Consider the following 25,582-nt stretch of genomic DNA (forward strand, 5'->3'; position numbering starts at 1 on the left):
GCTACTAAATATAAAGCACTTAGGGCCTGATTTCATCTTACCTATTTGCATGGTGGCCTCCTCTTTCTCCCATGTTCTGCTGATGGTAAAATCCTTCTTTTGTTCCGTCTGTCCTTTGCTGGGGCTTGTCATTCTTTGGAATTCAGGTTACTTGGTTGTCTTGCAATCTCAGTCCACAGGTGGGCATAAGAAGTATTATGATTTTGTTAGATTATCTGGCTTTTCCTCATTTTGAGGATGGGAATAATGTTTTGTAACTTCCTACATCCTAGATGGGAGCAGAATTTCCCATTTTTTCTGTTGGGCTGTCTCATGCTTTCTGAGTGATTTGTAGATGAACTCATGAATTGTGTTAGAAATATATTTGCTAGCTATGCATATATACTTAGTGGCCAGATTATGATGATCTCTGAATGCATAATAATCTGGCCACTCAGTGTGTGTGTGTGTGTGTGTGTGTGTGTGTGTGTGTGTGTGTGTGTGTGTGTGTTAGAGGCCCGGTGCATGAATTCGTACATGGGTGGGGGGTCCAGCCAGCCTGGCCAGGGGGAGGGGACATGGGTGGTTGGCCGGCCTGCCTGCTGGTCGAACTCCTGGTCGAGGGGACAATTTGCATATTAGCCTTTTATTATATAGGATATACACTGAGTGGCCTGATTATTAAGCGTTCAGAGATCATAATAATCTGGCCACTCAGTGTATATTGCTTAAAACCAGTAACACCCAAAGCAGTGAGCATCCTGGCACCCAAATTTTGGTCTGTAAAGCCATTCTGTAAGATGAGTTACCAGGACTCCGTGAAGGGCTGGCTTTCAGAGGCAGGGCAAGGAAGTACTTAGAAACTAAGAGAGGCAACACAGAAAGACATAAAGGACAGCCTGATGGTACCCAACTGGCCAATTTTGGAACAGTTGGAACATTAAAAAGAAGTATAATGCAATGGATTATAATACATTAAGTAAAAATGAAGACTCCACAGTGATATTACAGAAGAGTTGCCAGTTTGTAAATACAGAAGGAATGATAGAGTGAGAGAATTACCATTTTGTAATCACCAATGAAGTCATTGATTCAGGCAGAGATCCTCAATAGCTGCTAAAACTATTAGATAAATGGTTGTTGGGAAACAAATACTCTTACAGTATCACAGATTACTTAGTAATTGCAAAGGGAACATATGCCTTAATATAACTGCCATCCTAAAATGTTACTATTAGTTATATAGTGTAGGCTGTAGGCATATTTACAATTGGCGAGCCCATGAGTTTGCAGCCTCTTTTCTTTTGTTCTTGATATTTGGACTCTCCACCTCATTGGTCACAATAAACATAATTTAAGTTGCAATTGAGTCTTTGGCATATAATAAAGCTAAATTGTTCTCACAAAATGGGAGGGCTATGCTAAAATTCTAACTTAGCAAAGTTACTACAGATCAGCATCTATGAAGATATTTAAAAATACTATTACTCAAGAAGGTGAATATGGATATATCTTAATAATTGAGTAATTTAAAAGTTTGCTGCTTCAGGTTGGATCCCCAATTGAGATGTGTTTGAGAGGCAACTGATCAATAATAGATATTTCACTCTCACATCGATGTTTCTTTCTCTCTCCCTCTCCTTTCCTCTCTCTCTAAACTAATGTCACCCTGCACCTGCTTATCTGGTACCAAGTGTGAGAAGTAATGCATTCCAGAGTAACTAGGAATTAACTGGAAATTATTTTATTATATATCTTGGTATATATATTCATACTTTAAGGAAGGTCCATCTTGGAGCATAAACTCTCAGAGGTGGCTCCATTGTGTATGTTTTCTGTGCATTGCTTATCTCACTGACTTACTAGACACTTGCTGATTATAATATATATATGCAATATTTCACCATAAAGCATTGGACCAAATTCAAATCACTTTGTGTTCTGACTTATTACAACAAGCAGCTGGCTGTATTTTCACATATTCAGGTGAACTATTCTAGAGTGCAAGGATTCTGATCTTACTTGAGACCCCCTGGCCTTTTAAAGGGGATGCAGGCTCAAATCCTCTTGGGCTCAGGCAGGTGTATGAGCAGAAGTTCTGGCAGATCCGACACCTAAAGGGTCCAGGAACCAGAATAGTTAGGTACTCCTTAATTTCTAGGCTGAAGTATGATAACATGTTCCCTTGCCAGCCGGTTTATATAAAAATTAGTTTCACTTAGAGTATGGTTTATTCAGGTACTTTTCCTGAACACGCACAGAGTTGATTTCTTAAATTGTGAACATCCTTTTAGAATTTGTTTGATGAAAAGTAGGCTGTGATCATTCGCAGGTACTTACCTGTAGACAATTCCAAGTTATTGTCAGCATTACTTTAAATTAAATGTGTTTTACTTCCAGGGTGAAAAGGAACAGCCCGTGTTTGCAATGACTGGCCTTCGGTGGGGATCCTTCAGAGACGCCGGTGTCAACATTAGCAAGTAAAGGATTACTGTATGGATTGTGATGATTTTTATGAAATCTTTTTATTCTGTTCCTGTCTCTGAGGTGTCATTATACATTGATTTTCCAGGAATAGATGTGGTGGGTCTGGAGGTTGACTTATCTATGATTAATAGAGTCAGAGGTTTGCATCTTGTGCCGAAAGGTTGGGGGAAGTTCTGGTTTCCTCCACACTGGCTTGGTGGTGGCCAAGGAGGAGAGGGGGACCTGTTTCTAGAAGTACTGCTTCAGGCTCACGCTAGACTGAAGGGGAACTAATGGCCTGTCACCCTGCACCTGCTTATCTGGTACCAAGTGACAGGCATGGCTGGGGCCACAGCCTCGGCAGCTTCCCCAGGCCTGGCGGAGGACTCCCTGAGAGCTCTCTTGGAAGGCTGGCAGGTTGGGAGACCACAGGCTGCCTCTTGGAAGGAAAGGTGGCTGCTTGGTCATGTTGGTAGATAGAAGAAACAGGCCTGTTGAGGCAGTGACTAGAGGGCCGTCGCTGGCTTTTAATGGGAATGGCTTTACTTTTGGAAAATTCATGTGTAACATGGAACTGTTGGCTGGGAGAATGGCTGCATCCTGTCTGTTTGAGGGGGAAGGAAAGGGCAGGGAGAGGCCTCCTGAGACGGGACCCAGGGAGCCGCTGTGTGAGGCTCATGTCACACCTGGTGGGTGTTGATTTTGACCTTTCCAAAAAAAAACAGGCTTAAAATTTCAGTATAGTTTGAATGGATTAGGATGGGTCTCACACACAGCTTTATCTTTCACTTCATGGGCATTCCTGCCACAATTTCTCTGCAGATTTCTCTTGCTGTTCACTCATTATTCCTGCTAGTGATGTTCCCGACACTGGAATGTCAACAGAGATGTTACTGTGTTGTTTTACACTCTGCGTTATTTAATAGTTCCCATCTTTTTATTTGCAAGTCTGCCAGGAGTACCTTGTGCTTGATCTGTAATGTCAAAGAATACCAGCAATTCACTGAGAGGAATAGCTTAGTTTTCCAAGAAAAAGTCTGGTGAGGGCAAATTACTTTCAAGTATGTTGATCAATAGTTACACACAAGCAAAGGTCAGCCCCTTTTAGGACTATCTCACACACTTGCCCATATTTTGATTGATTTCTGAACAATGGATTTTAAAATTCCACTTGTTATGTAATACCTCAACTAGGACCATCCTCGCAGTTGCTCTGTGTATGAGGAAACTGTAAAGGGGCAAGAAATGACTTCTAACTGGCCATGCAAGGTGACCAGCATAGTGACAAAATTTGCTCTTGGTAGATATGAAGGGAACTGCAGACATTTGGAAATAAAGTGCCTTCATCGGGATGTATTTCTATCTGGCTATCCAGGAGACAAAGCAAATCATAACATTAGCTGAAAAATGCTTAGCATGGCTCCCCATGGCTCCCTGGATTGTCTCCTCATTCTTGCATTCAAGGCCCACCTTAGTCCATCACCACCCCTGATTGCACAGTTATGTATATTTCCTTTTAAGCTTTTGCTCTGCTCTTATCCTCAACGTTTCCTGCACCCTGGCCACTCCTTTTGCCCAGAATGAGTTCTTTCCCTCCATCATGTACAATATCTAAGTCCAGTGCCTCTTTAAAGTACACACCATACTGTGTGCTCGTGCCATTTGTTGTACAAGCATGGCTGTTCCAGTGATTTTAAGCCCTTAATGATTTCTGTCTCTTCTTGACTCTCCTTTCCAATAAATAGTAATCAGTTTATAGGATATCATATATATTTATATAGTTGTCTACTGTTTTCTGTTACTTTTTTGGACCATATTTTCTCGTATTATAAGCCCTCAAAGGCAGGAATTTTATACTCTATATTTCTTTAGTTTTTTCCACAAGCGCTAAATAAATGTGTATTGATGAGAATCAAATAGGGAGCAGTTAAGATGGGCTGGTTGTGACATAAATTTTAAGAGGAATCTAGTTTTTACCACTTTTCCAATTCCAAGGAGGCACCTTTCTCTCTTCAGCAGCTTTTATGTATTTCACAATATGAAGTAGACCCTCTTCACTCCCAGGTTTTATATTTGCCGTTTTAAAGTTGCATAACACGAGCAATGTGAAATTATGCTGCTTCATAAATTTTAATGGTATGTTTGTCTGTGTGAAGGCACATTTAGCTTGTGGGTATCACATCAGGTCACCAGCATTGCATCTCACTGTGGCTTTGTCATTCTTTACTCAGTGCTCCTTGGATGTACTGTACTCAACTATATTCTGTGGTTAAGGATGCATTACAGCGATACTTATGAATTTAGAGATTCAAGGAGACTCTGATTATATATCCCTCCTAAATTGCAAGGATCTATCTCCTGTGTAACTAATTGCATACTGTTTGACATGGCATTGAAATTCAGATTTAAAATGTTCTATAATACTCTTTTATGCTAAGCCATAATCCCCAGGCCTCAGAGCAGACACTCTTAGTAGGGGGTATAATTTCTATCATGTTGATCATTCCTTTAATATTCTAATTAGATTTTTATCTTGATTTTTCTCAGGTACTGGTATCTTGGGCCCCTAAAAACCAAAGCAGCGCATTTTTTCAGCACTCTTCAGGTAAATGCAGTTTATAATGTAGAAATGATCCCTGAATTATTTTGTTATTATACCAGGATGTGCATATTTGGATATTTAAAAAATTCTTTGTATCTGACAGATGTATCTGACATGCTCCAGTACTAAAATGGGGGATATTTATTTACATACAAGTTCAGAAAGCATTCCTCATGTACCAATTCATTCCTTTCATTACCAAGCCTATAGTTAATTTCTTTCTATTAAATTTTTTTAAAAAATAAGTTTTTATTGACTTCAGAGAGAGGGAGAAGGAGAGAGAGAGAAAAGAAAACATCAATGAGAGAGAAGCATCGATCGGCTGCCTCCTGCACACCCCCTACTGGGGATCAAGCTGAAACTCGGGCATGTGCCCTGACCGGGAATTGAACTGGCAACTTTCTGGTGTCTGGGACAATACTCAACCAACTGAGCGACACTGTCCAGGCGTTAATTTCTTTTTTATATTTTACTTTCCTTTGTCTATTCGTTTACTCACTCTGGCTGGACAAACCTTGAACCGAATGACTCATATCTCATCAAATCATTTGCATTAGCATCTAGAAATGAAGATTTGTGTCTGAATATATCTTATACAGGTTTGATATATTTCCCTGATTAAGACTCAATTAAGTCCTCACCTATGGGTTTGGTGAAGTTACCATTGAGAGAATAAATGGTCAGTAATAGCTCTGAGGAACCAGGGAAGATGCCTGAGAAGTGCTAAGAGGAAGTAGATGAGAGGTTTATATAATAGGTTTCAAACCATGCTAACCAAATACGGGTGGTGGTTACGGTATTGGTCAGTCCAGATATAGGACATTTCCATCCCCAGAGGAGGTTCCATTAGTGGTGCTGCTATAGGCTCTATACTGAAAAATGTTCACATGGAGAAAAAATGAACAATGTGTGTTAATGAAAATGCTAATATGTATCATCCTTACCTGTGGACTACACAGTGTTCAGCTTTTATACAAATCAAAGTATATTCACAATTTGACTGGCTGATCTGAGGACAGGCAGATGAACCGAAAAGTTTGGTTATGTTAATATTCAGATTATCATGTGGTTTTCTAATTATGGAAGTAGTATATGTCCATTGCAAAACATTGCTCCCTTTACCTCCAAATAAATTTCGTTTAGTAAAATGCATAATTACTATTGCTCAAAGGAATCATTTCATTGGTGGAGTAATGAGTGCATTTAGGAAGAAATCTAATAACTATATAGTTAAGTTGTAGAACATGGGAGAATCAAACTATTCCAACTATTTCTTCATCAAACAATTATTGAATATCTGTTGTGTGGCAAGCCCTTCTATGTGCTTGGAATGCAGAGTCCAATAAGACAGGTTTCTGCCTTCAAGAAGTGTGCATGTGCTGAGAGTGAAGTACAAGTAGACCAATTTGGCAGGTGTGATGAGAGAAACACAGAAAGACTAAGATGAAGGAGAGAGGAGGGTGCCCGCCTCTGACTGAGGGCAGGAGTCTTCGCAGGGCAGGTGCCACTTCTAAATATTGAAGTATCTGTAGGACTAGATAAAGGGCGTTCTTGGTGGAGGGGCCAGGATGTGCGAAGTCACAGCGGTGAAACCTGGTCTTTCATATGGCAGTAGCATGGCCGGAAATGGACTTTGAAGGTTAGGTAGGGGCAGCTTATGGCAGGTGGGATCTGACATTTATTGATAAAGCACTGGTGAGGACTTATTGAGTCTTAGGGAAATAACATGAGCAGATCTGCATTTTAGAGAAATCTTTTGGCAGCAATGAGGACAAGAGATTGTGTGGGTAGCTAAACGCAAGGGCATCAGAAGATTGTTAAAGTAATCTGGGTGAGAGTGGTCATGAGGTGTAGACTGAGGTGTTAACAGTGAGCACTGACAACAGAGATGGATTAAAGAGATACTGAGGTGGAATCCTCAAAGTTGGAAGGAGAGTCTAGGATTCCGAGATTTCTGGTTTGAGGCACCACAGTTTGGTAACTAAGAGCTTTCCATTAATGTTATAATACTGGCTTAAGATCAAGTTTGTGAAGAAAGATGAAATTTTCAGTTTGGCACATAGAGAGTTTAACATACTCCTGGTACAGACAAGTGGAGGTACAGTTGTGACTTAGGTCTAGAATTTGGCAAAGAGATGTGGGCTGAAGAAATAATTTAAATGTCTGAAGCATATGAGTAGCATTGAAACTATGGGTTTGGTGAAGTTAACCACTGAGAGAATAGATGGTCAGAAATAGCCCTGAGGAACCAGGGAAGATGCCTGAGAAGTGCTAAGAGGAAGTGGATGAGAGAGTACTGATATAGGAGCCAATGGAAGAGAGACTTTCAGGAAGAAAGTGAGATTTTAAGAAGCAATAGCAAAGAGTAAGTAAAGATAGGAGAGTATCCATTGAATTTGGTAACCTCTGAAGGTTTGGTAAGTAGAGGGACTGAGCCATACTGAAGAAGGTTAAGGAATAAACAGGAAGGTAAAGTGGAGGCACCAAGGGTAAGCAACTCCTTTAAGAAGCTTGACTTTGAAGGGAAGTGAGAAAGGCAAAAGCTAGTGAGAAAAATGGGATCAAAGGAGTGTTCATTTTTTTAAATGGAAAGATATCCACTTCTTTATACCATGAAGCAACAGGAAAAAAAAAAGGGGGGGGGAAGAGGTGAACGAAAGGAGAGAAAAAGCATGACTGAGTTGGCAGAATCCGTGAGCAGGTATAAGGGCATGGGATCTAAAGTACTGGGTTAGCCTTGGACAGAGGAAGAGACACTTCTTCCTTGAGACAGGAGAGAAATGAAGGAGTGGTCCAGATGAAAACAGGGAGTGTTAAGGCAGTTTTCACTGAGATCCTGGTATTCTCTCTGAAGTGTGGGAAGCAATGTGACCTATTGAAAATGAGGTGGTGATGGTGATGATATTATGGGGAATTTAAAGATGAAGAAAATAGGGAGGTTTAGAAGGATTATCGAGTGACATTGAGGAACTGAGACCAAAAATTGGTTGTGACACAGATATGCTTGCTTGGGTGATTATTTTTCCTGTATCAATGCTCAGCAGGAATATTTTCCCTCTCCAATAATGCTGAGCCCTGATCAAGTAGTTCAGAAACCTAGTGACAAGATTGATCCAGAATTGGGGCTTCTCAGGGCACGTATTGTAGAAGACTAAAGACATGAGAGGGCCAAGAGTGATGGAAAAAGAGCGTTAAAGTAATTAACTGATAATTAGGCACTGAGGGAAAATGGTGTGGTCAGGGACTGGACTTCTCCATGTGATAGAAAACTTGGGTGTGGGCAGGATCTTGAGGGGCCAAAAAATAACTTCCCTTTCTTCCTTTTCTGAGTTTGAACCAAGTTATAAAAACAAATGCAGGAACAGGCAGATGGAGATGAAAATATTAGCGTTAGAAATGTCAGCAGGAGTGATGGACACAGCTGAGATGTGTGGTCACTGTCTGATTTCTCAATACCCCAAACTGAATTTATCCATTCAACACATCTCCTTTAGGGCAGACTGCCATAGTAAGCTCATTGCGTGACAAAGCAGCACACGTGTGAGTCAGAGAGGAGGGGCTGGGTCCATGCATTGAGGAGAAGTAAGAGGTGGAGTGAGAAAAGTCAGAGTTGTTTCTCTTTTGTAATCCACCCGTGAAAACTTGAGAACAGGGATTAGTTTGCCCAAAAAGACATATTGGGCACAAAAGAATCAACCAGATAAGTAGATTATGGGGTATAATTACTGGGGTATAGATGCCCAAGATGGAATAATTTTGGGTGGCAGGAAGGAACAGATGTGGCTGTGGAAATGAGCAGCTGTGGTGAATGAGAGGTGATGTTGAGGGCTAGGCTGTTGTTTTAGTTGTTCCTGTGCACACTGTTGAAACCCAGGACGACACTGGACTTGGGGTGCAGGAAGTAGAAGACAAACACCTGGAGTATGAGCATGATGATCTTTGAAGCAGGAAGAGCCTGGAGTTGGGTTGCAAGGTTGGGCTACATCATTCTGGCTGCCGTGGGGAAGATGATTCCAAAAGTGAAGAAAGTATTGATGCAATTGAATTCTTCAGTTTCTTTTGTGTGTCATCATCAGTATACCAAAGATAAATTTATCCTGGGGTAGATTCTATGCTCATTTATATTGGGATTTGTGGACAAGTATAAGCAATTGTTGATAATCCACTTTGATCTCCTCTCTGCTCCACGTGACAGATCAGTGGAGGCAGCAGTCACCAAGTTCATGGTTTTCAAGATAGGCCTTCAATAGGAAAAGAAGACCTGAGGATTCCATACTCCAAATTAGAGACAGTTCCATCCAGTGAGAAATTAGTGCCCTGACTGGTTTGGCTCAGTGGATAGAGCGTCGGCCTGAGGACTGAAAAGTCCCAGGTTCGATTTCGGTCAAGGGCATGTACTTTGGTTGCAGGCACATCCCCAGTGGGGGGTGTGCAGGAGGGAGCTCATTGATGTTTCTCTCTCATCCATGTTTTAACTCTCTATCCCTCTCCCTTCCTCTCTGTAAAAAATCAATAAAATATATTTTAAAAAAGAAATTAGTTGGCTTTCTAGCAGGTGTAGGTAGAATTACTAACCTTTGCATAGAGAAACTCCCATGTGTTCATGACAAATGTTTTTCTCTCTTCACTTTAAAAGGAGTGGCCTCAGACTCATCAAGCCTCTATCTCGTACATGGGACCTAAAGAAAGACCTCCCAGTGAAGCTGAAGAGACCCCTCCACGGCCCTCTCTGTACCGGAGAATATTGCGAAGACTTGCATCGTACTGGGCACAACCGCAGGACGGTGAGCGGGTGGTCGAAGATTGAGAGCCCTGGTCGGTTCAGGACTGCCTAAAGCAGACTCCAAAATCAGTGTCAGGCTGACCTGGAGCAGATGCCTCTCAAGGCCATTGCAGTCAGCCTTCTGTGCGCCACACAGCAGGGCCCAAGCCAGCACAATGTCCCATGAATGGGACACCCTGGGACATTTGAGACAAACAGTGGCTCCCTCTTTCAGTCACTGACCTTTATGTATTTCTGGCTGTGTTGGTAGGATGTTTCAGGCAGAGACTCCATTCTGAGCCTGGCTCTTTATCCCATGTGTAAGAAGTATGCAATGAAGAAAAAGGTGGAGTCAGCAGACCAACGGAGGCCAACTAGCAGCTGGCAGCTGGCCGTGGGTGGTGGAGGGTGAAATGTTAATGGGAGAAATTGATCTGTGTCTAATACATTAACACAGGCCATTCCAAGGAGGTGAACCCTGAAGTCTGGAGAGATGTGCAGCTGTCCACCATTGAACTGTCCATCACAACACGGAACGGCCAGCTTGACCTAACGGTAAGTGTGCTTTTTATTGGTATCTGGGAGAAGTGACAAAGGTGACATGCTCTTCCACCAATTCAGTATTTTTACTTTTACCCTGTGGCGGTAGAGAGGAAGGAAAAATATCAATGAGAAGAAACAGCTGAGCAAAGTAGTGGCTGAAAGCTTAAGGAGCTTGATCACATATTTTGGGCACTACTTAGTAGAAAGACTGAGGGCCAAAGACCCTTAGAATGAAGAGTTAGCCTGCTCTCATTTGTCACAGGAATAAAAAGTCATGGAACTTGCACTTGAGTGACTATATTAAATATGTAGGTTTAGGTCCCCAGGAGAAAAAACTACACACACACACACACACACACACACACACACACACACACACACACATTTATGTATATGTATATATGTATACACAAACACCTAACTGTTTACATATTATTTGAGTCCAATTATTGATATGCACTGTCCTATATGGTAGCCACTAGCATGTGGCAATTTAAACAAATTAATCCCAAGTAAATGAAATTGAAAACTCAATAGCCCTATGTGGCTGGTAGCTACCATACCGGAAAGCAAGACCTAAACTGTTTCCATTACTGCAGAAGGTTCTACTGGATAATGCTGCTACCGACATTACACTAAAAAATTCTGAAATAAAGTGGAGGTTGGCAAACTGGTCTGCTGTTTTTGTATAGCCCAGTGGTTGGCAAACTGTGGCTCGCCAGCCACATGCAGCTCTTTGGCCCCTTGAGTGTGGCTCTTCCACAAAATACCATGTGCGGGCGCGCATGTACAGTGCGATTGAAACTTCGTGGCCCATGCGCGGAAGTTGGTTTTTGGCTCTCAAAAGAAATTTCAGTCGTCGTACTGTTGATATTTGGCTCTGTTGACTAATGAGTTTGCCGACCACTGGTATAGCCCACAAGCTAAGAATTGATTTTACATTTTTATTTATTTATTTAAATATATTTTATTGCTTTTTTTACAGAGAGGAAGGGAGAGGGAGAGAGAGTTAGAAACATTGATGAGAGAGAAACATCAATCAGCTGCCTCCTGCACAGCCCCTACTGGGGATGTGCCTGAAACCAAGGTACATGCCGTTTACCGGAATCGAACCTGGGACCCTTCAGTCGGCAGGCCGACGCTCTATCCACTGAGCCAAACCAGTTAGGGCTGATTTTACATTTTTAAATGGTTGGAAGGAAATCAAAAGAATTAATAATTTGTGATACATGGAAAGTATATGAAATTTGAGTTCAGTGTCCATAAATAAAGTTTTATTGGAACACAGTCATATTCATCCACATACATGCTGTCTGTGGCCAGTTTTGTGCTGAGTAGTTGTGACAAAGACTGTGACCCAAAAGCCTCCAACATTTGCTATCTGGCCATTCACAGAAGTTTACTGGCCCCTGATATAGAGAAAACCTTAGTAGTTTATATTAATGAGAATGCCAATAGAAAAATTATCCTGAACTCTAGACTAATTATTAAAATCAGGTTTTATGCAAATCAGAATAGTGTGCTTACAGTTAACCTGGTCAGTCGGGAAACGGGCACATGGAATTGAAGGCAGTGATGAATGTGTGAGTGGAGTGTGAGGAATGCACTGAAAATTTTTAATCCAATGTTAATAATCAGAGTATTGAGTTGTTTTCTAATTATAAAAGTAATGCATGCTTATTGTATAACATAGCTCCCTTTACCTTCTAAATGAATTCCAGTTGGATTAAGAATCAAATGTAAAGAAATAAAACCATTAAAGCCCTAGAGCAAAATCTAAGTGATCATCAATATAAACTTGGGGAGGACCAGGCCTTTCTGAGCATGGAACCCAAGGTAAAAACCATCCTATATAATAAAAGAGTAATATGCAAATTAACCATCACTTTGCTACACCCACCAGCCAATCAGGAGCGAATATGCATATAAACCCAACCAAGATGGCTACGGCCACAGAGAGCAGGAGGGAGGCATGGGTTTCCCCGGCAATGGAGGAAGCCAAGCTTTCCGCCTGCCCTTGCCGGCCTAGGCCTCCACTCAAGGCTACAAAGTTTCAATGATAGAAGATACATAAATCCAAACAGAAATGGCGGCAGCCACGGCGCTGGAAAGAGCAGGAGGCTAGGGTTGCCCCCGGTGATGGAGGAAGCCAAGCTTTCCACACATCCTGGCCGGCCCAGGCCTCCACTTAAGGCTACAAAGTTTCGATTATAGAAGATACACAAATCTAAAAAAAAATGGCTGCTGCCACGGAGCAAGAAGAAGGCTTGGCTCCACTCCAGGATACAAAGTTCCAATTGTAGAAGATAAATAAACCCCAGATACCAGGGCCTCTGCTTGGGTCACCAGGGGGCGTGGCCAGCCTACAAACCACCACAGGCCCCTCACTCAGGCTGCCTCACGCCCCAAGGGAATCCCCACCCTGATCCGGGACACCCTTCAGGGCAAACCAGCTGGCCCCCACCCGTGCACCAGGCCTCTATCCTATCTAATAAAAGAGTAATATGCAGATTGACCATCACTCCAACACACAAGATGGCTGCCCTCATGTGGTCAAAGATGACTGTCCCCATGTGGACACGAGATGGCCACCACAAGATTGCCAGCAGGGGAGGGCAGTTGGGAGGGGCCAGGCCTGCAAGGGAGGGCAGTTGTGGGCGATCAGGCCAGCAGGGGAGGGCAGTTGGGAGGGACCAGGCCTGCAAGGGAGGGCAGTTGGGGGCGATCAAGACTGCAGGGGAGGGCAGTTAGGCGTGACCAAGCCGGCAGAGGAGGGAAGTTGGGGGCGACCAGGCCTGCAGGGAAAGGCAGTTGGGAGGGACCCAGGCCAGCAGGGGAGAGCAGTTGGGGGGGACCAGGCCTGCAGGGGAGGGCAGTTGGGGGGGGACCCAGGCCTGCAGGGGTGGGCAGTTAGGGGTGACCAGGCCTGCAGGGGAGGGCAGTTAGGGGAAAACAGGCTGGCAGGGGAGTGGTTAGGGGGTGATCAGGCTGGCAGGCAGAAGTAGTTAGGGGCAATCAGGAAGGCAGGCAGGCGAGCAGTTGGGAGCCAGCAGTCCTGGATTGTGATTCCGGTAGGATCGGGCCTAAACGGGCAGTCGGACATCCCTCAGGGGGTCCCAGATTGGAGAGGGTGCAGGCTGGGCTGAGGGACACCCCCTTCCCCCGTGCACGAATTTTGTGCACCGGACCTCTAGTATTGATATATTTGTCATGTATTATTAAAAAGAAACAATAGACAACATGTTTAATGACAAAGTGTGGGAAGTAATAGAATGTGATAGACCAGGAGTTAATAGCTTTCCTTTATAACAGACTCCTTAGGATAAATCAGTAAGAAATGGGCAAAGGACTAAAACAGACAATAGGCAAAGGGCAAAAATAGAAATTCACAAAAGAAATAAAGATGAAAATAAAAGCTTATATTTACTGAATATATACTACACGCTATGTCCTGTCCTTAGAATTTTACATATCAACCTTCATGTCTACATTAGTAAGTAGATATAACTTTTAGCTGTATTTCATAAGTAAGGAAATAGAACAGGTGCTCAACATCCAAGAAATGCAAACTGAATAGTAACTACTGAACTGTCATAGATTAAAAATCATGCTAGTGTTCAGTGTTGGTGTGGGTAGGGAAATGGGCAATCTTGCATATTTCTGATGGGAATATAAATCAGAACACCCTTCCTCAGTGGCATCTTGGCTGTATATATGAAGCATCTAAAATATAATCATACCCTACACAAGTCTTCAGACTAATACTTAATGTAGACAGCCCCTTATTTCTTACAGCATGGACTTCTGGAAACATTGGTGAACGTGAATGTATTATGGTTTAAAAAGATAGGTTCTAAGGAGAAACCAAGATGGCGGCATAGGTAAACATCTAAACTCCTGCCTCGCACAACAATTTCAAAACTACAACTAAAAGGCAAAACGGACATCATCCAGAACCACAGGAAGGCTGGCTGAGTGGAAATTCTTCAACTAGAAGGAAAGAGAAAAGCACACTGAGACTCATAGGAGCTGCAGGAGGCAGAGTTACTGAGACGCATGCGTGGAGAGGACTGGTAACTGAGCACGCGACTGGCTTTCTCAAATGGGAGGGAGACAAAAGCTCCCGACTGCACTGAACTCCAGTTCCGGGCAAGACTCTGTGGACCCAGACTCATTAGGAGAGAAATTGGACTGTCTGGCAGCGGACGGAACTCAAGGGTGGCTTTCTCTCAGAGGTGCTTGCAGCGATTACCACAGGACACTGAGACCCAGGGGCCTATTAGGGCAGGGCTGACGGGAAACCCATGCTGTCTGCTCCGCCCTGAGACTCTGCCCCATCCAAGCTGAGCACTGAGGCTTTTGCAAGTCTTGTCTCATAAGGGTGTCTCCAGCACAGATGTTCTCCCAGCATAGACACAGCTGATCCTCACAGCCAATTAGCTTGGAGGTCAGTTCCTCCCAGTGATACCAACAACAATCAAGGCTTAACTACAACAAGACTGTGCACACAGCCCACAAAGGGGTGCACCAAGAGTGTCCACCTCAGGTAACTGGGGAGGCTGACCCACTGGGCCCTATAGGACATCTAGCACACAAAGCCACTCTATCAACTCAGGGAAGCAGCCAAAATGCAGAGACAAAGAAACAGATCACAAATGAAAGAAATGGAGGAAAGCAAATGACTGGATATAGAGTTCAAAACCACGGTTATAAGGTTTTTCAAGAATTTTCTAGAAAAGGCTGATAAATTTAGCGAGACCCTCGAAGATATGAAAAAGGACCAACTAGAAATTAAACATACACTGACTGAAATAAAAATATTATACAGAGATCCAACAGCAGACTAGAGGATCCCAAGAATCAAGTCAAAGATTTGAAATACAAAGAAGCAAAAAACAGTCAACCGGAAAAGCAAAAAGAAAAAAGAATCCAAAAATATGAAGATAGTGTAAGGAGCCTCTGGGACAACTTCAAGTGTACCAACAGAATTATGGGGGTGCCAGAAGAAGAGAGAGAGCAAGATACTGAAAACCTATTTGAAGAAATATGACTGAAAACTTCCCCCACCTGGTGAAAGAAATAGACTTACAAGTCCAGGAAGCACAGAGAACCCCAAACAAAAGGAATCCAAAGAGGACCACACCAAGACATATCATAATTAAAATGCCAAGAGCAAAAGACAGAGAATATTAAAAGCAGCAAGAGAAAAACAGTTACCTACAAGGGAGCACCCATACGACTGTCAGCTGATTTCTCAACAGAAACTATACAGGCCAGACGGGAGTGGCAAGAAATATTCAAAGTGATGAATAGCAAGAACCTACAACCAAGATTACTCTACCCAGCAAAGTTATCATTCAGAATTGAAGGTCAGATAAAGAGCTTCACAGATAAGAAAAAGCTAAAGGAGTTCATCACCACCAAACCAGTATTATATGAAATGCTGAAAGGTATTCTTTAAGAAGAGGAAGAAGAAGAAAAAGGTAAAGATAAAAATTATAAACAACAAATACATATCTATCAAATGAATCTAAAAAGTGAATAAAAAAATTTGATGAACAGAATAAACGTGAATATAACAGAATCAGGGGCATAAAAAGGGAGTGGACTGACAATTCTCAGGGGGAAAGGGGTGTGGGGGGTGCAGGAAGAGACTGGACAAAAATCGTACACCTATGGATGAGGACAGTGGGGGGGGGGGTAAGGGCAGAGGGTGGGGTGGGAACTGGGTGGAGGGGAGATATGGGGGAAAAAAGAGGAACAATTGTAATAATCTGAACAATAAAGATTAAATTAAAAAAAAAGATAGGTTCTGTTCTAGAGGGATTTAAAAAAGAAAGATAAGATTTCTAATTGTACATGTCCTTTTATACCCAATTTCTGATAATAGTATTTCCAGTATTTTGTTCATGTTCTTTAACACCGTTCTTTTCTCTGATGATTGAATACCAGTGAACTGATAGAATTCAGTGAGTGTGCGATTATGGCTCAAGATTAGCCACATGCAGCAGGCTGAGTGCTTTTATCTCTGTGGCAATTATAAAAATATATGATACTGTGCTTCTTATCACTAGTAGCAGCACATTCATTTTTTTTCATACCTCTTTATAAAAATAAAAGTAACTGCAATAAAATATTCAGAGACAATGAAGCTGCCAAGTCATAGCTCAAAATGTTCCTTTATCATTTAAAGATGTATATTCAGAGTCTCAAAGAAGCGTCAGGGGTGTGGAATGTGTGAAAATTAGGATCTCTCGTGCAACTATGCTCAATGTATAACAGCAGAACATAGGAAACAAGCTAATCGGGACTGATTCAATCCACTTATTTAAAAGGTTGTCTCTGTATTTACTGACATGGAACGATGATCATCATGTATTGTTAAATGAAAACCAGGTTAAATTGATTTGCACCAAATGATTCCATTTTTATTTTGAAAAGGAATACTTCTACCTATAAAGCAGTTTTGTGAATGGTAGAGGTAAGGCTCCAATTTTATATTCTTTCCATGTAGAAAGCTAGGGTTGAAGAACCACTTATTCACATGTCTACCTCACCTCACACACACACAACACTGATTGCAAAACCTATCAAACATTAAGTGTCTGCATACGTGGAAATGTCTGTAGTTTCTCTATTCAGTTGCTCTATTTTCCTATAGTGGCACTAGTTCTGAGCTTAATTAGTATTGTTTTACAGGTCCATTTTTTCCTTATTTTTAAGAGTCTCCTAGCTATTCTTGACTCTTTGACCGCTATAAACCCCTTGGGATGTTTAGTTCATTAAGTTCCACATAAAAATCTGTTACACTGATCAGAATTACATTGAACCTGTAGATTAATTTGAGGGGAAATGACATTTCTACAATATTGACTCTCCTATTGACCGAATGGGGCATAGCTCTATATTTATTTAGATTTGTATTTTTTTATTGAATTTATTGGGATGACACCGGTTAATAATTATATAGGTTTCAGGTGTAAAATTCTATAATACATCATCTGTATATTGTACTGTGTGTTCCCCCCCCAAGTCAAGTCCCCTTCCATCACCCTGTTACTCCCTTTACCCTCTTCTACCCTCCCCCATCCCCTGCCCCTATGGTAATCACCATACTATTGTCTTGTCTCTGAAGGTTTTCGTTTTTTTTTGTTTTTTTGCTTAATCCTTCCACCTTTTTCACCCAGTCCCAAAACCTCCCTCCCCTCCGACAGCTGTCGTTCTGTTCTCTCTGAGTCTGTTTCTATTTTGTTATTTTATTAGATTCTACATATGAGTGAAATCATATGGTACTTGTCTTTCTCTGCTTTCACTGCCTCATTTCACTTAGCATAATGCTCTGCAGGTCCATCTATGCTGTCACAAAGGGTAAGATTTCTTTCTTCTTAATGGCTGTGTAGTATTCCATTGTGTAGATTTTCAATGTCCTTCAATGAAGTATTATAGTTTTCTTTTACAACATTTTGTCTTTGCTCTGTGTGTGTGTGTGTATATGGTAATCTTACTTTTTGATGTGATTGTAAACAGTATTGCCTAAAGTTTCATTTTTTAACTATCTGATTTAGTAGAATATATAATTGATTTTTTATATCGATGTTAAATCAGACTAAATGCTAGTTATATTAAGTTTATGGATTCCTTTGGATTTTATATTGATTTAATCACATCATCTGCAAATAGTGCAAGTTTTGTTCTTTCCTTTCAAATACTTAGCCTTCTAATCTTATTTTACCTACCACATTGGCTAGGACCTCAGCACAGTGTTGAATAGAAATAGTGATAGAAGCATTACTGCCTTATTCCTGCCGTAGAGAGAAAGGTTTCATTGCTTTGTTCTTGAGTGTGATGGTTTTTTGTAGATGCCCTTTATAAGATTAAGGAAGTTCCTACTATCCTCGTTTGCTAAGAGTTTTTATCATGAGTGGATATTTAACTGTTTCAGGAACTTTTCCAGCATCTATTGAGATAAGGTTTTCTCATTTTATCTGTCAATGCAGAGCAACACATTGATTTTTGTAATCGCACTATTTGCAAAAGACAAATCCTAGACTTGTATGTATAACTGTCTACGTAACCTGTCCTCTTAGATATTTAATACACATTTCAATCTCAGCATGTCCAGAACTGAGCACCTGATTCCTCCCCTGAAACCTGTCTTATCCACTCTTCCCCTATTGTGGTTGACTGTAATTCCAGTCTTTCATTTGTTTGGGCTAGACATCTTGGAGTCACTCCTGGCTGCTCTTTCTCCTCACATCAATCTTTGAGGAAGTCCTGGTGGCTTCACCTTCTAAATACTGCCAGCTCTTCACTGGATCTCCCCGCTACCTGATCCAAGCCATGCAGCAGGTTCCTGCGTGGTCTCCCGCTTCTTCCTTCTCCCCCTTTATTCTAAACATGGTAGCTTGAGAGATCCTATTCAAATGAAGCCAGATCTTTCTCTGCTTAGAACCTTCCTGTGGCTCCCATTTCACTCTGCCTAACAGCCAATTCCGTGGAATGTCTACAAGGCCCTGTGCGTTATTTCCAGTCTTCTCTGGCTTCACCCAGATATCCCCTCACCTTCTCATCTGGCCATGCTGGCTCCTCGCTGTTCTTTCACCTTTGTGTGGATCACTGTCCCCTAGACCAGTGGTTCTCTAAGTGTGGGCCTAGATCAGCAACAGCAGCCTCACTTGGGAACTTTTGTTCGAAACAAAAATTCTTGGGCCTTGCCCAGATCAACTGAACCATCAACTCTGAGCATGGGGTCAGAGTCTGCTTTTTAATAGGCCCTCCAAATGATGCTTGCTGAAGTTTGAGAACCACTGCCCTGGATATCCACACTAATTTTCTCACCTCCCTCAGGTGTCTGCTCAAAGGCTACCTTCTCAATGAGGCCCACGTGGACCCTCTTTAAAAGTATCAGTACTACACCAATGTCACTTTGTTTTCCTTCTTCTCTCATTTTTCTAATAGACTCTAACACACTGTGTTCTAATCTCTATATATAAAAGCCTAAGCAGCTGTTCGACCAGTAGCTATGACACGCATTGACCAATAGGGGGCAGACGTTCAATGCACAGGCATGGAAACATGGAACAGACTGATGAATCTCAGAGGGAAGTGGGGAGGGCGGAAAGAGATTAACCAAAGATCTTATATGCATACTAGAGGCCCAGTACATGAATTTGTGTACCTGTGGGGTCCCTCAGCCTGGCCTGCGGGGATCGGGTCGAAACCATCAGTCTGACATCCCCCGAGGGGTCCTGGATTGTGAGAGGGCGCAGGCCAGACCGAGGGACCCCACTGGGGTACACGAATCCATGCACCAGGCCTCTAGTGTACTTTATAATTTAGCATTTATGCCATATATATTCATTCTACAGTTTACTATTTTTATACTGGTATACTCTAACATACTTCTAATATGCTCTAGCATTTGTATTTTTAAGTTATGGTTGCTTTTTAGTTTTGTTTTTGTTTTTGTTTTTCCTCTCCAGTCTCTCTGGTAGAATGTAAGTACTTCACAGGCAGAAATTGTTGGGGTTTTTTAGCACCTAGAGGAATTCACTCAGTAAGTCAGTTGATATTAAATAAAAGATGAATTTAGAGCAAAGTCATCTCTATGTTTTGTAATTCCCAGTTGAGAGATAAAGTTGTGCTCTGGTCTGGCCTTTAATCTTTGGCAAAAGCTGTCAGAGGCCTGCGGGTTATCCTGGGGCTACAGATTTTGAACCTGTCCACAAAGAAACCTCTATTTGAAGCAGACAAGGAAGGAGAGACAGGACTGAATTTCAGAGGGCCAGGTGTGTACTGCTAGCCACTGATAGCTAGTAAATTGGGGGAGTGATATTAGAACTAAGTCTATTTTTATAGCCACTTCCTTGTAGCTCAACTCTCCTAGACCTTTCTATGGTTGGAATGGAGAGTTCTTAAAGCATTACCATGTCATAAGTGGATTGCTTCTCCTAAGCTCTGGCTTCACACCAAATCTGCGTGTACAGCATTTAAAGAGAGACACTGGACCCTACCCAGCACGCTGCTGTAGCAGGTGTGGTGTGATGCTGACATAGAGTAAGACTTCCTGGGATAGTGGGCTGAAAGCTTGGCCTGCAGGGAGTGAATCCTAGGGACTCTAACAGCTTTGATTATTTGTGACAGAACTGCACAAACCTCCCACTCTTAGTTTTGACAAACGTCCAAATCTGAGTTTTTATTTATCTTGTATATGTTGCAAAAAACAAACAGTGGAGATGAATTTTATGGTATGTAAATTATATCACAATGAAGGTCTTAATGTAAAAAGAAAAAAAGGAACCAAAAATATATTCAGGATTAAGTCCTCCTCCCACCCCCCTTCTTACACAGCTTCAAAATATGAGCCTGCAGGGCTTAAGGATGGCGGCAGGCCGCATCAGCAAGAATTCAGAATATTAATGTCTTAATCTTTCAGAGCACAGAAGACTTTATGAACATCTGCATTGAACCCGACAGTGTCAGCAAAGGAGACTTCATCACTCTAGGGTAAGTAGATTGCGATTTCATAACTATAGGTAGGTGGACTGGTTTGGAGGCAATGAGGCTGAAGTCATTTGTCTTGTATCGTGTTCAGAGTACGCATGACGTCTATGATAGAGACCCAGCGCAGGATTTGTTTGGGAGTCACAGCATTCTTTGTTTCACTGGTTGGACGTCTAGTGCTCTTTTCTCTCTGGCCTTCCCCATTCATTTTGGAAAGATCTGAGGATGGGAACAGTCTTGGCCTTTCAGTTGAAATGAAAGAACCCAGTGTAGCATGGCACAGTGTCTGGAATTTCAGCTTCTGGGTTGGAACTGCTGGATTCGGACACTTTCTGGCCTCATGTTTTGGACAAATCCTTACTTCTCTTCATCCTTTTCCCTGTGTGTGGAATGGAGTAATAGAATCACCTCTAACTATCTCAAGAGTGTTTCTGAGGCTCAGATGAATGTGGGCAAGCCTTTTTCATTGTGACAGACTTCACAGTATCACTGCAGTTTGTCAGTCCCCTTGTCCTCTTCTCGGGGTGCTAATGAAAAACCTGGAAAGGTATTGAGAACTTTGGACATGTTCCGGGTTCCCCCTTTTCCACCAGAAAACACCCTTCCAAGTGTTGTCTGATTTGTGAAGCCCTAATGCTGCCAGGGTTTTATTAAGAATGCTAAAAAAAAAATAAAATAAAATGCTCTTGGCCCTCTCCCATCTTCACAGCTCTGTGCAGCGCCTGTTACCATGCCCACCGGTAATCTGCTCAGCGGTGTTTTCTGTGCTTTGGCTCAGAGCTCCCTCTCGTGCCCATTGAAGGGGTAGGCATTTCCGCTGCAGCGGCTGGGTTTCCATGGCTATCTCATTATCTGCACCGGTAGTGGCAGCACAGTGTCTTTCATTAGTTTGTGGTGGTTTTGCCTTTGCTACAAATTCTTCAGATGCTGAACAGCTGCTTCTGCAGCCTTGGTTTACTTGCTGTATCTGTAGTAAAAGGAAGGAGGAAAACCATATCCTTCCTCTATAGAGTGTGCAGAAGCCATACAGTGACTTAAGAGTCTGACCAGTTATATTCAACTCTCCTTTAGTACTGACCTCCAAAAGTAGAAAGAAAAACTGATCATTTTGCTTAAGTGAAGTCATTATGGTCCTCATTACTGCTAGCATCAGCAGCAATAGCACGGTCTCCTTTTGGTCTCTACAGGAAGTGAAATCGGGTAATGTCTGTTTGCTCTAGGTATCTGAATAGGACATTGTGGAGTTGCTCTAGCAAACTGATTACTGTTGTCAGTTAATGAAAAAGAATGGACTAATTTGCTTGGATCAGATTTTGTTCTTTTTCTACTTCCCATGACTAGCTGTGAAGTGGGGACTGTGTGTGGATAGTTATTTGGATAGTTGACTCTATCTAACACCATTTAGTGAAGGTAGATGTATCATGCTAAGTAGGCAGTTCATATGGAGATTCAGCAGAGAGCTTAGTGTAAAATGGGTGGTTTATATATGGTATATATTATATATAAGAAACATCTACCTTAAATTAAGTTTCTCCTTTAAGAGTTGACTCACAAGAAGTATTAAATAACAGAAGTTTAGTACTTTCCCTAAATAATTTAATTTCATTCTAATTTTTGAATTTGGGGTTTTTAATAGCCCAAGAATTGGGTACATGTGGACAATTTAAAATTAGGGCTAACGACATGCACAGCTCTCCACAGCAAGTAGACCTTCTCAACCCAGAACACTGAGCAAGAGTTCTCATGGGAAAAATGACAGAACCCCCCAGTGTTCAATGGATGAGTCCTTAATCTCATAAAAAACAGAAGGAACTTGCTACGTCCCTATAGTCTATTGCAGTCACCAATACTAGTTTCTAAGCTTGCTTTTTCCCCTAACAGAAGTAAAAAGGTACGAGATCCCAAGCTGCGTGCTGAGGGCACCGAGTGTCTCCAAGCCAGCCAGTGCACCCTGGTCCTGCCCGAGGTAAGTGGCTTGGCTGGCCCACAGCTCTCGGTTCTTTCTTCCTTTGGGCTTTCCCTCTCCTTTACCTCGTTTAGGGACCTAGGATGTGCTGAGCACTTCGCCAGGCTCTAGGTCATATAAGGGAGACCTGGAAGATGACAGAATCTAATGTTTTTAAGCCACGGTTCTCTCAAGTGATCACTAGGTCTCCTGAACTTTTCCCCCGATATGTAAATTATGCAAAGTGTTACTGTATTATCACACATAGAACATTCTCAAATGTTTATCACACATAGAACATTCTCAAATGTTAACAGTGGATTCTACCTTCACACTTGTCATGAAGGATCTGGAAGCAGTTTTCGGAATGGCACTAAGTTTTTCTGTGAAATGCCAAGCCTAGAAGAATAATCTATGTAAGTGGGAAAAAGTTGGAAATTCCATCTCATTTCATTAGTGACGCCGCAGGAGACAAGCTGCTGCAGACTGTCCTGCTTTACCCAGGAAGGACTGCAGTGCCCCACAGTTTCATCACAGGAAAGTCGAGTTAAATGCATTGACAGGGAAAAGCCCAGTAGACTCTGCAGTGGTGCTTGCTACACCTTAAGTACAGAGCTAAGCAAATCCTAAAGGGAACCTTGAACAGTCAGGTGGACATGATAGCTCTCCTAGGACAGTGGTCGGCAAACTGCGGCTCGCGAGCCACATGCGGCTCTTTGGCCCCTTGAGTGTGGCTCTTCCACAAAATACCACGTGCGGGCGCGCATATACAGTGCGATTGAAACTTCGTGGCCCATGCACATTAGTCGGTTTTCGGCTCTCAAAAGACATTTCAATTGTTGTACTGTTGATATTTGGCTCTATTGACTAATGAGTTTGCTGACCACTGTCCTAGGAGAATGTGCTGTCTTGCTCACTTCTCCTTTGAGAAAGACTGGGGTAGAGGAGGACCTGCAACGTGACTATGTTTATGAATTCCTTCCTCCAAGATGTGGCAGGACCCCTGTCTTTTAATATATATATTTGAAGATTATAACCTTGCTTCTGAAATCCCAAAATACTCTGGTAGGAGACAGAGATAAAAAATAATAACCTTTTTCATGGATGGCGGAATTGAGATATTTCCAGAACCAGCATGATGCCCATAATAGACACTGAAATATTTTCCTAAAAGAACATTAGACTAAATCCTCAGAGGATGAATGACCTGCTCTGGTGCTGACAGGACTCTGCCAAGTGTGGTGTGAGCTGACTGAACACGCTCTTCCTCGCAGGGTACAGGGGGCTCCTTTAGCATCGACAGTGAGGAGTACGAGGCAATGCCTGTGGAGGTGAAGCTGCTGCCCCGGAAACTGCAGTTCTTCTGTGACCCGAGGAAGAGAGAGCAGCTGCTGCCAAGCTCAGCCCCGTGAGCAGCCAGGAGACGGGGCCCCCAGGACTGCACTGAGGCCACCAGTGGGACCAAAAGGGAACCAATGCCTCAGCTGTCCCCACAGTGTTGTCAGAGGATCCCCAGGGCATTTCCATGGCAAGTACCTCTGCCCTTCTCTCATTGCTTCCCAAAGTCTGCTCTGTGCACCTGCTTTCCATTAGCGCATGCTTTCGACTCTGTGAGACAGTCCTTCCTCCAGCTAAGTTCAAGGACACTCACACTCAGCTGCTGGAAGAGGACGAGGCTAGGCTTTGTTATCTTCCCAAGTACAACTGCAGTGGCAAGCAGGCTCCTAGACTCCATCTTTCTGTCCTTTGGCCCCCCTAGGACTTCTGCTCCCGAGTCCAGGCTGCAGGCCTCCCCTGGGCGCTGCTTGGTGAGCTCTGACTTGGCTTGTTTCAGGTCGATTCTCAACCCTAAACTGTAGGTGAGGTGTCTCCCTCTTCAGCCTGGGCTGAAATACTGTAAAATACTCCTTTTTGTTTTTTTAAGTAATGTTTCTTAAATGTTTTCAATGTTAGTTTGCATGACAACCAGCTGGGATGCATGTTGAAAATTGACTTACTTGGGGTCCAACCCAAAGCTACATAACTCCATCTGGATGGAGCCCAGGAATCTGCATTTTCATAACAAGCAGCCTCCCTCCCTCCCCAGGTAATTGTATTCCAGGCTGTCCCCCAGCCTCACCTGGACAGTGTTGTAAAGCCGTGTACTTCCTAGAAGTTTTTCCAAAACCAGGTGTCCTGTCCCACTTTAAGTTGACATCTAAAATTTTTCATGGGAAGTTGCCAAAGCATGTACTTTCTGCTGTCCTGTAAATATTGATATTTTGAAATAAAATCTGTTACTTCACTCTTTTAAACATATCCATTTACAAAAATAAATAAGTTCTTTATTAGTTGAAAATTTTAAATTTTTTCTCCTTGTATGTATATTTCCATACTACTTTCAGCAAAGAATGCTATCATAATGCAATCTATTTTTATGCTTGAATTTTTTAGTTCTTAAGTGTTAACTCAGTACAGAGTAAATGTTATATTTATAAAAAAGAACTTGATAATTAAAAATTAACGAATTTTAAGATTTAACTAATTTTATTAGAATGTTCTTTATCCTAATTATTTCATTTATCCAAGAACACATATTATTTGTAGCTAAAATGGGATAGGAATGAACACTATATTCTTTGTTCCGTTTTTTATAGATTTAAGCACATCAAAGGAATTTGAAGAGCTGCACGACAACACTGTTATATGTCAAAAATCGGAGAGCAATTAGCACAGTGGTCGGCAAACTGCAGCTCGCGAGCCACAAGGCGGCTCTTTGGCCCCTTGAGTGTGGCTCTTCCAC

General features: G+C 42.2%; 1 protein-coding gene across 3 annotated transcripts in view; it reads left to right on the top strand.

Annotated features, from left to right (window-relative positions):
• AGK (acylglycerol kinase) overlaps window positions 1-25,145 on the top strand; it is a 78,994-nt gene extending 53,849 nt beyond the window's left edge. For all 3 annotated transcript variants that reach the window (XM_080664461.1, XM_080664462.1, XM_080664463.1), the window contains 7 exons: window positions 2,380-2,459; window positions 4,993-5,050; window positions 9,684-9,831; window positions 10,267-10,364; window positions 20,788-20,858; window positions 22,737-22,821; window positions 24,075-25,145. In XM_080664461.1, the coding sequence (XP_080520587.1) occupies window positions 2,380-2,459; window positions 4,993-5,050; window positions 9,684-9,831; window positions 10,267-10,364; window positions 20,788-20,858; window positions 22,737-22,821; window positions 24,075-24,212 (678 nt within the window). In that variant the 3' untranslated portion in view covers window positions 24,213-25,145. The remainder of the gene's footprint in view (window positions 1-2,379; window positions 2,460-4,992; window positions 5,051-9,683; window positions 9,832-10,266; window positions 10,365-20,787; window positions 20,859-22,736; window positions 22,822-24,074) is intronic.
• Window positions 25,146-25,582: the final 437 nt, after the last annotated feature.

This window comes from Plecotus auritus (genome assembly GCF_963455305.1).
Source record: "Plecotus auritus genome assembly, chromosome: 4".
Taxonomy (NCBI): domain Eukaryota; kingdom Metazoa; phylum Chordata; class Mammalia; order Chiroptera; family Vespertilionidae; genus Plecotus; species Plecotus auritus.